The 17,977-nt window shown below is 42.5% G+C and overlaps 1 protein-coding gene across 5 annotated transcripts in view; it reads right to left on the reverse strand.

Moving 5' to 3' along the window:
- RASGRP3 (RAS guanyl releasing protein 3) overlaps positions 1-17,977 on the reverse strand; it is a 76,279-nt gene that overhangs the window by 15,926 nt on the left and 42,376 nt on the right. For 4 of the 5 annotated variants that reach the window (XM_032881892.1, XM_032881889.1, XM_032881890.1 and 1 more), the window contains 6 exons: positions 17,101-17,274; positions 16,373-16,489; positions 13,881-14,156; positions 8,370-8,447; positions 4,736-4,852; positions 667-782 (listed from right to left, as the gene is read on the reverse strand). In XM_032881892.1, coding sequence (XP_032737783.1) covers positions 667-782; positions 4,736-4,852; positions 8,370-8,447; positions 13,881-14,156; positions 16,373-16,489; positions 17,101-17,274 — 878 coding nt within the window. The remainder of the gene's footprint in view (positions 1-666; positions 783-4,735; positions 4,853-8,369; positions 8,448-13,880; positions 14,157-16,372; positions 16,490-17,100; positions 17,275-17,977) is intronic. The other variant, XM_032881891.1, reaches the window with a different exon arrangement.

A 17,977-nucleotide genomic window follows, 5' to 3' on the forward strand; every position in this document is an offset into this window, starting at 1 on the left:
TGAATCAGTCAAATTTCTAAGGCCAGTGTTTCTCTTATATATATATATTTTTTTTTCTCCTATTGTTTCATTTTCCACTGTTTTCTACTGAGCTAGATCTTAGCCTCTAAGTTCATTTAATTTTCCAGGAATCATTTGAGACTACAGAGAAATGTATGTTTACTTCATTTATCAAAACAACCTTGAGCTAGGAAAGAGAGAAATAAAGAAAGGGCACTTCTTGGCTATCTGTAGATATTACCTGCTCTTCTGAAGACTGTAAGTAATTTAAAATAATTTTAGTTATTTGGTGAGTTTTAGTCTTGCCCTCAGGTCCACTGATGCTGAGGACTCTACCAGCTTAGGTGTAACGATATTTCCCCTCTACACTTTTTGATGAAGGTTTGGGGGTTGCTGAAATAGCTAAGCAGAAGTAATGTGGGGATGGAGAATCAGCTTCATTTGCAAATGGGCACTCGGACTGAACGCTGATGGTGTGGTCTGCCCTGTGATTTCACCCAACCCGTCATGTTTGTGGACACCAAGAAAAAAATCAGCGAAATATTAGACTTGTCTCATCAGTGCCCTAGGATTGAAGCTGTCCAGATGTACATTAAAGGTTCTCCTCTGACACCAATTTTCTGCTTCAGGACAGTTGCATTAAAATATAACAAAATGAAAACTTACTGATCTTTGTCCAACACACAGAAGGAATCCAAAAAGGGAAAATTGGCAGCTATACTTTCAAAGTCCTCTTGGGAAATGTACCCATCGTGGTCATGGTCATAGTTTCTAAACACAGACTGCAAAGGAAAGACAAATATTTATGGAAAAACTATTTATGAGGCAGGCTCTGAACTTGTCATTGGGAAAGCAGTGATAACCAGCATATTGTTCTATCGAGGAGCTTAGAATCCAGTGGGAGATAATGAAATCGAGAAGCCTTCATGATATAAGAAGATAAGTGCAATGGTGAGGATAAAAATAGGGTGTCATGGGGCACCCAGGTGGCTCGATTGTTAAGCATTTGCCTTTGGCTCAGGGCATGATCCAGGGGTCTTGGAGTGGAGCCCTGCATTGGGCACCCTGCTCGGCAGGAACCCTGCTTCTCCCTCTATCACTCCCCCTACTTATGTTCCCTCTCTCACTGTCTCTGTCAAATAAATAAATAAAATCTTTAAAAACAAAACATAGGGTGTCCTGGGGAGGAGTGGAGATGGGAGATTTTAAAAAGTTTCCTGAAGAAAGTAAGGCCTAACTGAGACCTCAGTTTTAGTAAGAGTTAAGCTTGGTGAATTCACAAATGCCAATACCAGCCGATAGAAAATGAAGCTTTAGGGGCGCCTGGGTGGCTCAGTGGGTTAAAGCCTCTGCCTTCGGCTCAGGTCATGATCTCGGGGTCCTGGGATTGAGCCCCATATCGGGCTCTCTGCTTAGCGGGGAGCCTGCTTCCCCCTCTCTCTCCCTCTCTCTCTCTGCTTGCCTCTCTGCCTACTTGTGATCTCGGTCTGTAAATAAATAAATAAAATCTTTAATAAAAAAAAAAAAGAAAATGAAGCTTTAAAGTGTTAAAGTATCCAAAAAAAATTCAAGAATATTTTTAATGCAATTCCAATAGAATTCCAGCGGGAATTTGTTTTAAATAAACAAACTGATTCCAAAGTTCAAACAGAAGTAAACATGTTGAGAATAGCCTAAAATTGTTTAAGATGAGAAGTAATGAGGGAAAAGATGTCCTATCAGAAATCAAATAATCTACAAAGTTACATTAATCGAAACAACATGGTACTTAACTTACTGCAGATAGCAGAGTCTGGAAATAGATCTATGTTTATAAAGGAATTTAGAATATCAAAAAGTATCTTTTTAAATCCACAGGGAAGTGAAAAATTACCCAATAATTGCTGTTGAGCTAAATGGCTAATAATCTTACAAAATCAATTGCCCCGAAACTAAATTCTAGATGCATTAAATATTTTAATGGAAAAAATTATAGCGGTGCCTGGGTGGCTCAATGGGTTAAAGCCTCTGCCTTCAGCTCAGGTCATGATCTCAGGGCCCTGGGATCAAGCCCCACACTGGGCTCTCTGCTCAGCAGGGAGCCTGCTTCCTCCTCTCTCTCTGCCTGCCTCTCTGCCTACTTGTGATCTCTCTCTCTGTTAAATAAATAAATAAAATCTTTAAAAATAGGTAAAGCTATAAAAGTATGAAAGGTAAATAGACAAAAATAATTTTTATGTTTTGTTATCTTTGAGTGGGAAAGGCCTACCATGACATCAAAGTCAGCAGCTCTAAATAGAAACATTTTATTACATAAAATGCAAAATATCTGAATCAAAAAAGTCCAGCTGATAAATTTAAAGATAAATGACAGAGAAGATTATCTGCAATATACAAGAGAACAAAGACACAGAAAGGAAACCAGGAGATCACAAAGTAAAAATACAAATGACCAATACATTCGTGGAAATTGCTCAATTCTGCTAATAATTATAGAAACGCAAAGAAAATTTTTTTTCCTCCAACCTTTCAGATAGGAAACATTAAGATCATTGGTAATTTCCTAGGATATGAGAAAATAGGCACGCTCAAAGTAGTTGATGAAGTCAATAGCCACAGTCTTTCCGGAGGACAGTCTGCTTACTCTCTGACCCAGTAGTTCCACTTAGGGGACTCTGTTCTAGGTAAATAGGTGAACAATGTTACACAGAGGCATATGTGGGCGTGTGTGTTTATGGGGGGATTAAGTCATACAAGATAATTTACAAATTATCAGAGTTTATCCCCAGAGAGCAGAATTCCCAAGGTCTGAAAGCAAAACTTGGATTCTCTCCATTTTATGAAAAGTCTGCATATGTACAATGATTCTGACTTTCTTTATAATCAGAGAAAAATAAAAGGAATCTTCCAATGCCCTCTGTTAAATTGGGTTTTCAAAAAGGTATGTTACGCTCTCCCCAGAAACCCATCTATGCAAGCAGGTAATGATGAGTCTTTCTCCCTTTTCCTGATGGTTTCTGTCTATTCTATTTTATCCATAGTGCTCGATGTTGCAAGCTCCTTCAGGAGTATTTTGAGAGATGGGCAAGGTATAAATGAACAAATTACTTAATTAAAAATATGACTGTTTAGCACCTATTGTGAGTTTATTTATAGATAACTGAATTGTGCAAAATCCTAAAACATTACCTTTTTTGCAAGTCCCAATATCTGTATTTATCTACAATCAAAATTGCTTAAAACTGACCATTGTACCATGCCTTCTATTTATAGGTAACATCCATATTTCTGTTGAAAATACAATCTTTTTGTAGAATAAAATTGAGTTTCCAAATTTCGTGATAAAACCCAGTCTTTTATTTGATTGAGCTGAAAGTAGGCAACTTATCCAAATTGGCCAATCTTCTCCCCTATGAAATTGGAATTGGAGAGAAAATAGGAGAGATGGCATCAGAGTGGAGAGAGGGAGGGAGAAAGAAAGGGGGAGAGAGTGAAATAGACTCCCCACATGGAACACAAAAAGTCTTTCAGCAGGTAATGGAGTGAGCATTCAGAGAAAAGAGTGGGAAAGAGAATCATTCTGTCTTTCACTTCCTGGCTCTAGACCTTCCTGAGCTGCCACTCTGTCCTGCCAGGATCCTGCCCCCCCCCCGCCCCCTTCCTTGGCTCCACGTTGGGTCTGTGACCACAACATCAACACATGGCCTCCTCCACTGGACCTTATTTGACTAAACACCTTCCCGCATTCTTTCTGACCTTTCCTTGCCGCCTCTCATGCTCCACAGAACTTTTCTTTCAATGCACTGTAATTCCCTGGATGATCCAAGATGTAGAACATTCTTTCTTTTCCTTTAAACACCCATCACCAACAAAAAAGTTCATTTTATCCCAAGATGCAATCCTATTGCATCATACCCACCCATTAAAGCAGATGTTTTTAGTGCCAGGTATGTTTCCATTTTCCCCCCACTGGCACTCCTACCCTTTCTGTCTTCCTTCCTTCTTTCTTTCCTTCCTTCCTTTCTTCCTTTCCTTCCTTCTTTTAAGATTTTATTTATTTATTTTGAGAGAGAAAGAGTATGCACCTGATGAGGGTGGGGGGAGGGGTAGAGGGAAAGGGAGAAGCAGACTCCCCGCTGAGCAGGAAGCCTGAAAAGGGGCTTGATCCCAGGACCCCAGGGATCCTGACCTGAGCCGAAAGCAGATGCTTAACCAACTGAGCCACACAGGTGCCCCTCTACTCTTCTTTCTATGTAGAAAACTCTGATGGAGACTTTCCCGTCATTAAGTAATGTTTCTGACCTAGATGTCATTGTGCTGCTATGTCACAGACCCCCAATACATACAGCAAAAGAAACTATGCAACCTATAGGATCTTTTCCTACCCGCAGGCAATCAATTTATTGGGCATTTTATTGTGACCCATGTAGGTTTTTCATGACTAGATTCTAATCCCCAAACAGCCTTTCAAGTAGCAGGGGCAACAGTAGAGGTGTCAAATGCCACTGAAAGAGAGTTGGGAGTAGCTGAGGGTATTTGGGCAAATGAGAACACGAGGACAAGAAGGGGAGAGGGGGCCCTTCTGGGATACTCTCCCCCAGAGGCCAATGCCAAGTACAGAGAGAGTCTGCTAAATTGCTCCTACCTGCCAGAGGCCTGTTTTCATTGACTTCAGTTGATTCTTGGCAATGACAGAATATTCTGGAAAGAGAAAGGGGCCTTCTAGTGCTCAATCTCCACTCTCTCAACCACTTACCTCAACTAACTTCCTTATGTGCTTATTGATGACTGTGGGGTCTGGCTTTGGCATCACTCCTGATGCCCACTCCAAGGGCACCACGGGCTTCGTGGGCGTCGTAGGGGAGGTAGGCTGCTGACAGAGAAAACACATTTTTTTTTACTTTATTTGAGACTTTGAACAATTAGGGGACACTGAGAAGGACATGTACCTTCTATATTAAAAATACCAGTAAAAACATATATGTAGCACTTAAATGTTCTGAAAGCAAACATCTTCTATCAATGGAATCTAATCTGTGACTAAATATATGTGTGGATAGTGTATTTTGTTTAGCAATAGCCTAGATTCCATTATTCTAAATGGAAAAAAAGATATTGCTCTTCCAGCCCACCCAAAAATTCTATTCATGTTCCCCAAATATTACTAAAACAGCTTTGAAACTTATTTAATACTCCAAACAGATTTTTGTGTAATATAAAATATATAAAACACCAGTTGTCTAATTCTTTAATAACTGGATTGCTGATAAATTAGTAGATGTGTGCAGTGAATGGGCCCATGAGAATGGTCAAGTTTATGTCCTCAAGCTAGCATCTTTCTTAATATGCTTAATCCCTTCTCACTGTTTGGCTAATTAGGTCTTTCTAGCCTCTTTGGTGGATTTGCTTTCTCTATGTTTTTCCACGTTCTTGCAAGACATTTTCACTAAATAATGTGGAGGAGATGGTGGTGATAATGTATTACATGTTCACGCAACACAAGGGAAAACACAATCCCCTCAAGAGACTAGCCAAGAGTGCTGTGCACTTATTTCCTCTCCCTGGGACTGTCATATAATGTAAATATCTTTGTTGGTGCATGCATGCAAACTGTATTGGGAGGTTTTGATACTGAATTGGGGATAAATATGTTTGCAAGAGGAATTAAGGAGTAACTATACTGGATTTAAGCCCCTCGCAATGTTGTGAGAAGAGAGAGCAGGACCAACAATTACCCGCTGCCTGATGTGGTCACCAAAACACAGACTCACTCCCATACACATCATACATATCCTGGCTCCTTCTTTCAAGCTTTTCATTTTGTTCATCTGATGAAGGATAAACGCATAGTTCCCAAAACTGTATAACAAGGTGCCCCACTGGGAACATGGCAGTGGACTCATATGGAGGTACCAAAAGAGATTTCAAACTTCCAAGGGAAATAAAGCAGTACTCCATATTTGACAGACACCATGTGAACTACCAGCTTAAAGTAGTTCACAATTCCCCCATTAGATCCCACTACATTTCTTCCAATGTTATCATATCTTTCCAAAGCAAAAAATCAGTGTGGAATAAGGAAAAAGGTGGCAGTATTCAACCTGATTCCAAGATTTAAGAAATTGTTCCATGCCCAACAGGCACACCCATCCATTTGTAAGTAATTGTGGTTATTTAAGAATGAAATTAAAATATTATTTTTATTTCAACATGTGTTATTTTTTCAAGTGGGTTCTACATCATTAGAACATTAATATATATTACATTGTTTGGCCCTAACTATCCTAAAAGTGGAATTGTGAGGTATTTCTTTTGATCTAGAGGTAGTCTGAAAAAACTGAGACACAAAGTAAAACACAAAGAACTAGTGAGACACAAAGGGTGCGCTGTGCAGAGCAAAGGTTCAGAGGGGGACTATGCAAGGTCCACCGGCACCAACCATAAGCACACTGAGTTACAGGCTCCTGGTGTTCTCTGACAGGAGCTTGTTCTCTAGTGTCAGCATATGTCAAACCTAAACACAAAACAGGATGACAAGAGATGAGAAAGAATTGGGGAAATGTGTTCGCATAGATTCAGAGGCTTTTAGTCTTTGGAAGGGGCTTTGAAAGCTTCTGCTTTTATAAAAGATAAAAAAGACTACGTTGGATGGAAATGTCTCCTACAATTGGCAAAAATTCATCCTGAAAATAAACTAAAACAAATCTAAAGAGCACAAATCAGGCAAGTATGCTAACATGGTCATTCCTACCATGTTTCTGATACAAGGGTGGCAGGAAAATGATGGGCAGCATCCTGCGGCAGAAAAAGCACAGAAGGGGTGCCTGGGTGACTCAGATGGTTAAGCGTCTACCTTTGGCCCAGGTCATGATCTCAGGGTCCTGGGATCAAGCCCTGCATGGGGCTCTCTGCTCAGCTGGAAGCCTGCTTCCCCCCTCTCTCTGCCTGCCTCTGCCTACTTGTGATCTCTCTCTCTCTGTCAAATAAATAAATAAAAATCTTAAAAAAAAAAAAAGAAAAAGAAAAAGAAAAAAGCACAGGAGTTGAAAACAGACAGGCCTGACACCGCCTCGCAGTTCTTCCACATACGGGCTGTGTACTCCATGGGAGACACCTGTCCTCACCAGACTCCACCTCCTTAAGAGTTAATGAGATACAGATGCCCCAGCAGGTGCTCAACAACCAATGGGTAGCAATTAAGGTGGCTGCTTATAGGTAGAGGAAGGGGTGAGGAGGTGGAAATACCATGTGCACATGTAACAGTTTGCCACACTGAAATCAGTGTCCTCCCATCAAAGCCAAGGAATGAGAAAAGAGCTCATGAATTCCTTTTTTCTAATAACTTTGCCTTTCTCTCCAGCTCTTAGGCATGCTAACTTTGCAGAGTCTAGCTCTCATTCTTTCCTTTGGCCTGTATCTGGCCACATGGATCTATTCTTTAGTGTCCCCAGGAGATGGGCCTCTGGGGACTGGTGGGGAGGTGAACATGCTGATGGAAACACCACACTCATGATCGTAAGAACAGATGCTACCAGGTCAACCGACTCAAGCTCAAGTGCATAACCTCCCAGCACCTCACAGTCATTCTGCCTCTTTTGGGCTGATGCTTCAGAATCAGAATAGAGGGTCACACTTAAGGGCCACACCTCTGGCAACATGCCACAGAACTCAGTGGGTAAGGAGGTAAGGCATGAAGCCTTTATCAGAAACCTGATGTCAGGATAAGAGTCTAAGAAGCCAACATAGACAGTTTTTCCTTCAACATGTGAACCCCATCCTCACTGTAAATTTCAAATTCGCCCAGGTATTTTTTATTAGCACAAAACATATCTAAGACACAGACAACTATTTCAGTTTGCTGCATAAAATACTCGATAAAACTAATGACCAGTGCAATTTCCCCAATCTCAGCATAGAATGTTTCTTTACTAAGAGTCAGTGATCCAAAGTGATACTGAAATTCTGAGCTGAGTCGATCATTAGCAGGGAAATTTGTGAATTATGACCAGGGTCTTCAAAATTTACTACACTTAATTTCATACTGAATGGGTTTTATATTGGAGAGTCTAAATGCTGTTTAACATTAAGACGAGTTCTTGTTTTGTTGGCAGGAGGGCCTATATGTACACAAATTCTCAGATGGGACATAGCACATAGAAGATAAACAATGAAACGGAGTAATTGGGAATAATGTTCTTCTTTATTAGCTTCTGATATGAAGAAATAATCCCAAGCTGTCAGAGCTCAGCTCTTCCATGGGCAAAATGGAATAATACGGATTTTTAAAATTCTTCAATCTTCAGATCACAAAGCATCACTGGAACAGGCATCACAATAAAGGACAAACAACAGTATTTGGCCCTGATACTTAGAGAGAAAACACCACCTACCGATTTAGAATTTCTAGGCTCCAGCACCAGTGACAGTTTGTAAATATCGTCTTCTGTGTGGTAGAGGTCCAGAGAAAGCTACAACAAATTAGAAGGGATAAATGATGATGTTGGATCACATTTACTTATTTATTTACATTGCTGAAATATTTTTCAAACTCAATGTGTAACCTCAGTGTCTAATAATTTGAGAGAATGCAGAACATTAAAAAGATAGCATTTGGAGGTGGAACATGAACTTTTAAAAAGAAATAGTGAAACCTAGTATGGCCATCGGCCATACTATGAATTATGTCATATGAGTTATGTCAGATGTGTTTACATCAACAAAAGGCAACACGCTCAATGCAATAGGGATTGTTCAGAGAGGTGACAAATACAGCAGAGGGAGAGGTTCTGGAGTCCAGTGGGCCTGAGTTCAAGTGCAGAGCCTGCTACTGCTTAGCCCCGTCACCTTGAACCAGTTATATCTTCTCTGATACTCAGTTTCCACATCTGTAAAATGGAAATTATCTTAAAAGTCCATACTGAATTGCATTTTGATCAGGATCAAATGGAATACCTCATGGGAAGTACTACACACAGGCCTTGGTACACAGTGAAATGTCAAGAAAGGTTATTTGGTATTGCCATATCTTCTCATTTGTCAGAAGAATCCAGAAATCTGAAGTTTTATATGAAATACTCAATTTTTAAATATTAGCAACTAATTTTAAAAATTTAAGATTCCATGCCAGCCAAATAAAGCCCATCTGCCATGGGCAGTTGCCCACCATTTTGTAAATTCCACAATGGAACACTCTACTGGCCTTTAAGCCTCAAGAAAACAGGCAGCACATTCGTCTTTTCTGCCTCTGTAGCCCCACCCATAGCTCGCTGCCTTGCATTGTGAACGCTACATAAACAGAAAGAAAATCAAGTGACTTCTTACTTCTGAATTCTTTGTTAACCGGAGTTATTCTGGACTTTGAAGAACCTGTTCCTGTCCTCCTAATTAGGTCTCTAGTGACTGGCACTGACATCTGCTGGAGAAGGGATGACAAGAGTGCTAGAACATCTGTCCAGAAACCCAAATAACCACATGCTATGGTGGGGAGATGCTCTTTCAAAAGACACAGAACATCCTTGAGTATTTTCATACAGCTCATGGATAGATACCAGATCCTATGATGGAAATATCTTCTCCAAACCTTTGCTCTCTATTAGTGGTATTGTGAACCTGGGCAAGAAATTAACCTTCCTGAGGCTCAATCTCCCAGTCTATAAAATGGGAGGCATAAATAATAGGTCCCTCCCAGAACTGATGTGAAGATTAAACGAGCTAACATGTAACCATTGGGGTTTGTTTAGTGGGCCATACCGATAGGTTTCCAGCCAAATGCCACTGCACCCATCCGTGAATGTGGAGCTGCCCCCTGGGTTACTCCTGCCAGCTCTCTGCTTCCCCAGCCATGATCCTACCTCCATGCATTCTCTCATCTCCTCTGGGTTTTATGGTCCTGCGTAGAGTAACCTGTTGTACTTCCTAGATGCCTGTATTTTATAATTATAGGCAGTGGAATTTCAGGAATGTTTGCTTGTGTCTAACATATTTGGAGTCTCACTGTTTTTGAAATATGTCCTGAGTCACTGTTTCCATTTGTTGCATTTACATCGAAGTCTATCAGCAAAGATGGCTGTGGATTTACTCCGTACATTAAGACCACATTGCCTTGATTAGAGAATTATAAAATAAAACACACTTGGTCATCAGACTATCGCCATTCACCATTTTTGCAATTCTTCTTCTTCTTTTTTTTTTGGAAACTGTAAAAATACAGGGGGCTTTCCAGATATTTGCATATACTCAGAATGGTAAAAGTAACTGATAGATCTAAAAATACTATGAAAAGAATCAGACGATTTCATATGCCATGAAGCAAGAAGCATCAGCTTTTAAAGCTTCTGGTTCTAGGACTGGGAGGGATGACAATGGAAGATGCCTTCTCTAGATCTTCCCTGAAAAGGGGAACAATTCAAATCCCAACAGTGTAGTGCTGGGGTCCTAGTTCCTTCACGTGCCAGGTACATTTCAGGGGATAAGTTTACAATGATAAAAATGGCATCACAGTATCTGACTCATAGATTTGGTTCTGTAATTAACTCCTTCTCTGAACACCCATGAAGAGGGAGAGAGAGACTATTTATTTTTTTTTAATTTTAAGGATTTTATTTATTTATTTGACAGACAGAGATCACAAGTAGGCAGGGAAGCAGGCAGAGAGAGAGAGGAGGAGGAAGCAGGCTCCCTGCTGAGTAGAGAGCTCGATGTGGGCCTCAATCCCAGGACCCTGAGATCATGACCTGAGCCGAATGCAGAGGCTTTAACCCACTGAGCCACCCAGGTGCCCCTAGACTACTCAAATTTTTACAGATGCAAAATAAAATAAATGTCAGCAATGTTTCCACATTACGGAGTAAGTGTCCATGGTTGAGGAGAGGAAGAGTGCCCCCACCACTCCATAGCGGGATTCAGAAGTTTGCCATTTGCAAGCCTCTTGTCCTTCAGAAGTCTGGTTCTTTCTTTGTAAAACACAAAGGGGCAGGGGTTGAGGTTACAGGCTCCTGTCTGCTGAGGCTAGCTCCTAGAGTGTCTGTGAGAACCTACCAAGGAGAAGTTCATGGAAGCGCTGTGAAAATGCAATCAATTATTACAGAAAGTTCAAACACTGCTATGCAGCTCCCTGCATGGGGCAGACACTCAGTAGTTCTGGATCCATTGAAGAGTCCTAATTTGCTGTCTTCCAGGGCTCTCTATTATGAATTGTCTTCCTCACCTAGGGCCGTGTTTAGAAGCAAACAATCTCTCTGGGCAAAAACCTGACCCAGAGTCTTGGGGCTTCCCCATGCCTTCGTATGCATTTGGGTAGCTTCTGTCACTCAAATGGTTCTAATCCCAACACATGCGTGCTCTGTGAAATGCCCACTAGTGTCCAGGGAACCCCTGATGGGAGTCTCCTCTATCCGCATTGAAGAGATTCATCTGCCAGTGGCAGGAAGATGGAATGTGTGTTCTTGTGCCCTGAACCTTCTCCTTGGTGGTGGGGAGAAGAGGGGGATGTGGGCTCTAAGCAGGACCTGGCTTGCTGATGGGTGCTCAGAGGGGAAGCTGTGCTATTGCGAGGAACCACGGGGCTGGAACCACAGAATCAGACTGACACTGGCTGCCTTAGTCTCCAGGCTCCCCCCATGCTTATATCTAGAATCACAGAAGTTTAGAGCTGGAAGAGATCTCACAAGGAGCACGGAACCCTTTATGAAAAGTCCAAAGTCAAGACCAAACGAAGTAACTGCACACACAGAGCTAAAAAGCTAAATCTCCCATCAGGGATCCTTGCCCCTGCAGTACACTGATGACACTGCTCTTCCTAAACATGGGGCTTGGTGGCTCCTATATACTCCTTTAATGGCCGAGAGAGAGTGAGAGAGAGAGACTGAGTTGGCGTCCTCTTTCTTTTTTCTTTCCTTCCCAGCAAAAAACTGTTTTCTTCATCCTTATTTCTGGAGTTCAAATTTTCCATTTGTACCTGAAAATTTTCATTCAAAATTCTCTGATACCTCCCTAAACGGCTGTCATTAGGGTGCTTGCTGCATTCGTGACCCAAAATGTGTTCCCCTCCTCCATCACTGTCTTTTTTTTTTTTTTAAGATTTTATTTATTAGCCTGAGAGAGAAAGCTTTTGTGAGAGAGAGCATGAGAGAGGAGAGGGTTAGAGGGAGAAGCAGACTCCCCGCTGAGCAGGGAGTCCGATGTGGGATTCGATCCTGGGACTCCAAAATCATGACCTAAGCTGAAGGTAGCCACTTAACAGACTGAGCACCCAGGCACCCCCCTCCATCACTATCTTTTGTGTGGATGAGAAAACGCCCGAGCATGGGCACCTGCTCTATGATGCTCTCACAGAGCCGCCTGGACACAGACATGGGGAACTCAGGCCAGTCTGCAGATATCACCTGGGTCTGTGGGTTTGCAGTCCGACTAGGGCTGCAACTCTGGTCACTTATTCATGGAAACAGATTTACATGGCAAATGATTAATAAATGCAGGTGCCTGGTCTATCGTGAGGGTTTTTTTCCCCCAATGGCGAACGTCTGCGTGTTTACTGTTTGTCATACAAACTCAGCCCCAGGAGGTTCATGTCTCTGTGTGTCGCCCACTTCTGCTTTATACTAAGGTACAGCTGGCTTTACGACGTGCATTTAGGGGGTTCTGTTCTTTGGTAAACAATTACGTGCTCTAGGAACAGTCTGTGAAAGGTCTAGGAACCAATGCTCTCATTCCAATGTAGCAGTAGGGGATTTCAGCTCTCAGAGCTTCAGCAAGTTATTGTTTTCCTTTTCCACGGTCATTACGGGAAAATAGTCAATTCAGTGTTGCAGCCACGGGTCAGAGGCTTCAGTGTTATAAACCCAAACAGGGAAGTTGCTTCTGCATTTGTGAAACAAGGGTGAGAGAATTTGGTCATGCCTCCGCCCCCTGACAAAGCAGCCACCAGGGGAGAAGGCTCTCTTCTCTACACCTGTTCTCTCTAAAAGCGCTAGGACCTGGCGACCCACCACAGAGGACAAAAAGTATGATTACTGGGTGAATGTCTTCTGTCTGAACCACTTCATTCCCAGATACAGTGTTCATCTGTTGAGCACCTAAATATGCCAGGTACTGTGAGAGGTGCTGGGGATATGGACTGTGTCAGGCAGGTGAACAGGAAAAGAAATCTATTACCAAGTGATACCACCTATGGTTAAGAAAGCATAAAGGGCAAGAGCCACACACGTGACCGATGTGTTACTGCTCTGGAGAGGAAGAGAGAATGCTCCAGAAAGACGGAGGCTTTTGAATTTGAGCTAGTCACAGGGGTGGGTAGGGAAGGGATTTTCCAAGAAAGTGCAAAGGCCAGGAAGCAGAAGGCAACAGTTCACAGTGGAAAGTCCAGTGTTCCTCAAAGTCGAGCATGTTGTGGGAGCAGGTGATGGCAAAACAGGCTAGATAGACAATGAGTCTGGAAGGGTCTCCAACACCAGGCAGCTTTGGGGAGGTTGGCGGTAGGGGCACGGAGATGATGGAGGAGGTCCTGACATTATCCCAGGCTTCAGCTACAGTTGTGCTGCGGGGGCAAAGGGAGGCAGATGAGATGAGCCATGTAGAGGGAGAGGATGAACGAGACAGTGTGAAGAGGGAGAGTGAGGGGCTGAGAGCGGGAGGGGCTGAGAGCGGGAGGTCTGAATGCGGAGCTGGAGGGGTGCTGATTAGGCTCCTCCAGACAATGGGAAATTTCTTGGCCCCAAGATTGCAGTCTCAATTCATGCTGCTTATGGGGCTGGGCTCCCCTGCCCTCCCCCACTCTTGCAGATCTCTCCATGTCCACTGGCCCAGCATGCAACCTGGTGAGTGACTGGCCCGGATGTTCCTTTACACCCTGTGCAGGGAGGCACGGAAGAGCCCTTAGCACAAACCCGGTCCCTTGAACTCACTGTGAGCAGGTTGATCAGATCCATGTTGGGTTCTAAGTGGTGGGAGGCGTTCTGCAGGGACACCAGTTCACTCAGGGTCACAGAGAGCTGGTGCATTTTTACAATGTTCACTTTGTTGTCCTCCGTCCAGTCTGGGAAAATGACGTGGACCGCTATCAAGTCTTTCAAGTGCACGCCGAGGATGGGGATCTTGAAGCCCTCGCAGTCTGCAAAGGCCCTGCGGTAGCTGCAGTAATTGCCGTTGGAGGAGACCAGCTCTGTCATTTCGTGCCAGTTCTGGGAACGGACGGGAAAGGAGAGGTTTCAGTTTTCCTGTCCGCCCACCCCCGTGTGCATCTGCTGTGTGCAGCTAGGACATTCCTCGGCCACTGAGAGAAGCATCGATCGAACCAACACTGATGCAGGGAAATATTAACCTGGGAAAAGAAAATTAGAGAAATGCACTGGGCCTGGCTAGGAGTGGGGCAGCCTGTTCTATTTCACTGCAGAGCAGAAACCTCCCTGCACCTCTACCTGCCTGCTGGTGATGTCAGGATGTTAAATGACATCAAATAGCTATAAGTAGTTAGCAATTCATGGAAATCTTACAGTCCACAAATATAACCATGTATCCTATTAAAATATAGTAGGTACTATATTGGTGTGTCCTAGTTGTTCTAAGAAAGTTGCATTCATGGTATTACTTGAAGGTTAATCTGGGACAGGATGGGGTAGGAAAAGCCACACTTAGGTGTGAGATAGCTAGGGGTTTGGGACTCTGCTACTAACTACAAGTGTGACCTTGAGCAAGCAACTTCATTTTGAGGGGCCTGAGTTTTCTTTTCTGTAAGAAGGAAGAATTCAAATAATTTTCAAAGATACACTGGTGGTTCCAAGCCTCTAAGAGCCTCTACTGAATTCTTACTCTTCACAACATGTAAATTCTTTACTTGAAATTCAGTACAAAGACAAAGGATATTAAAACACTTAGATAACGAGCCCCTTTATGCTTTGAATGAGTGTTTTAGGTCAGACAGCTGTGTATCTTGGCTTATATCCTGTTGTTTATTGTTAGTTGCCTAACAGCAACCAGACCTTTGTAATAGACCTCAATTTCCATGGGGCTATACTTTCTCCAAACAGCCCATGTGACTCAGATGGAGCTGCCTCCATTCCCAAGTCCAAGGATGGGTTCTAATTTACCATCATCCCAATTCTATCCCCTCTGGTTTGTGATTGGTTCAGGAGCACAGACCTAAGCCAATCAGTACATTATATTTCTCTGGCCACTGTGATTGGCCCAGTGATGAGCATGGAACTTGAGGTGGGCCAAGCTGCCTAAAAAGAAGGTCTTCCATTCCACCGGGCAGGGTTGAAGAGAGTTTTCCCTATCTCCAACTTTCGTGAACAAGAGCACATCATTTATGGAACACCTGGGTGGCTCAGTCGGCTAAGCTTCTGCCTTCAGCTCAGGTCATGATCCCAGGGTCTTGGGATGGAGCCCCGCATTGGGCTCCTTGCTCAGCGTGGAACCTGTTTCTCCCTCTGCCTGTCGCTCTCCCAGCTTGTGTGCACTCTTTCTCTCCCTGACAAATAGATTAAAAAATCTTAAAAAACAACAACAACAACAACAACAAAAAAAAAACAAAACAAGAGAGCATCATTTTCCTGCTGCTAGAGATGGTCTAATCAGGAAGGAAGGCCGTCTAATGAAACGAATAAAAACCTGATCCTCCAAGGAAGACAGAGCTACTGAGCCAAGAGCTCTGACCAGACCATGCTTGGATCTGGCCCTGCCTCTGGACTTCCAGGTATGTGAGCTGACCCATTCCCTTACTGTTCCAGCAATTCCCAGATTTTTTTTTAAACTTATAATTGAAAAGTGTCCTTACTGATAGAGCAAACTCCACGCTTACAAGGAAATCTTTTCATAAGGATGCAATGTCCTTTTTCACTCAATAAAGAAAAATATTAATATAGTGGCCTGGAAACCAATGTGGCAGAAAAAGCTCAGTTTGGGAAATGATCACTGTTTTTTCAAAAATACATTTTTTTCCCTGAAAACTCATCTATCAATCTGAGGGATTTCTGGACAAGGTCTACACCTGCCTCTTCCTTTGTCTCTTTCACCGTGCCGAACACAGGGCCTTGAAGAGAGCATGTGTTCAACGACTTCATTTGAGGAGGGTAGGAATGACATGTCTTATTCATCTTGTATCCTGTGTGTGTGTCACGGGGCCTGTCACACAGTAAGCATGAAATGCACACTAGTACTTACAACTGCAGTATGTTTATGGTATTCAAGGCCTTCCTACTGGGACACTTGCCACCACTTCTAATCTGTTTTTCCAGGCAGTGTGGCTACTCCCTTCCTATTTAATTCTCCATGTGTAACCAATCATCACCTAAGAAGAAAAATTCCCCCTCCGAGTGACATTTCTTAGGAGCATCCTATCCCTAAACAACTTACAGATGAGTTTTTTACTTAAGATTAGGATCTAATCCACTGTTACCTTTGTAACTTCTGAAGAAAGATGAGAATGGGTCTCCTTGAGGCGTGAAATGGAACTGTGACTAAGGCCTCCCACCACTGCCATCAGAGTGTTAAAATTTTTTAGCTGGAGGAGCTTCTGCAATAAAAAATTTAAAAAAAAAAAAGTTAAAGTCCATACTTTGTAACAATTTTTCAATTATTCTGGTCTATCTGAATTAGAGTGAATGCGTGCACCATTTCAATAACAAGGATCAAAGAAATATGTCATCAGTTTAAAATGAAGTACAAATGCAATCCACCAGAAAAATATGCCAATAATTTTACAAAAAAAATAATTATAGTAAGTTCTTCTAAGTATTGCCAATTAAAAGCAATCTTCTCGCATGATAGCAGTATGAGTTGTTCACCAGATATTAAGAATACTTTAATTGTCCTTTATATTGTAAACCCCAAATTTCTTCAACAGCTTTTCTCTAGAGTGAACGAACATTCCTTTAAGAACCCTGTCCAAGGGACACCTTGGTGGTTCAGTTGGTTAAGTCTCTGCCTTCAGCTCAGGTCATGATCCCAGGGTCCTGGCCTGAATTGGGAATCCTTGCTCAGCAGGGAGCCTCCTTCTCTCTCTGTCTGCAGCTCCTCCCTCCTATGTTCCCCCCAACCTCTCTCTGACAAATAAATAAATAAAAGCCTAAACAAAACAAAACAAAACAAAAAACCCAAAACCATCTAACTCCAAGACATACATACCTTGGCAACGTTGATAAACTTTGTAATGACTTCTGCCCTTTGCTGGGGGGTTGGTTTGCTAAGAACCATCAACTGGACCCACTTAGAGATTCCATTAAATAAAGCAATAGATCTCTCCAAGGTTGGGTTATTCTCCAGGCAGCCATGGATGACATAGCTTTGGTAATCAGTGAACTAGTAAAGGAAGATTCAGAGACTCTGAATTAAAAGGGAGCCTTTGCAAAATCAGAAATTAGAATGTTGGATGGAAGATGTGGGATATTGTTTCATAACAACATAATGATTTCTTTCATTTCACATTTATAATGGCATCTTACAAATTTGAATATACATGTACCCTTCACATATTATTTTGCTGTTTCACGCCCCCATACACAGATACATACTTAAACATCACAGCGTCAGGGGTGGGGTGGGGAGGGACAAGATTCCAAGTCACATTCCAGTGAGTCCCAAATTTGCTGGATCGTGAGATTCACCTGGGGCATTTGTGTTATAACCTCTTGGTTTCTGGGAACCCTAGAGACCTAAAGGATCAATCTCCAGAGGAAGAACCTAAGAATCTCCATTTTTCAGTCACTGCTGGTGATTCCAGTGGTCAGGCAAGTTTGAGATACAATGGCATACATTAAAGAAAAGGAAATGGGGGTGCCTGTGTGGCTCCGTACATGATCCCGGGGTCCTGGGATTGAGCCCTGCATTGGGCTCCCTGCTCAGTGGGAGGCCTGCTTCTCCCTCTCCCACTCCCCCTGCTTATGTTCCCTCTCTTACTGTCTCTCTCTCTCTCTCTCTCCCTGTCAAATAAATAAGTAAATAAATAATAAATCTTTAAAAATAAAGGAAATGACTATATATATTCTTGAAAAATAAAGGAAAT

The sequence above is a fragment of the Lontra canadensis genome, unplaced genomic scaffold, assembly GCF_010015895.1.
Source record: "Lontra canadensis isolate GAN:19392208 unplaced genomic scaffold, GSC_riverotter_1.0 scaffold78, whole genome shotgun sequence".
Taxonomy (NCBI): Eukaryota; Metazoa; Chordata; class Mammalia; order Carnivora; family Mustelidae; genus Lontra; species Lontra canadensis.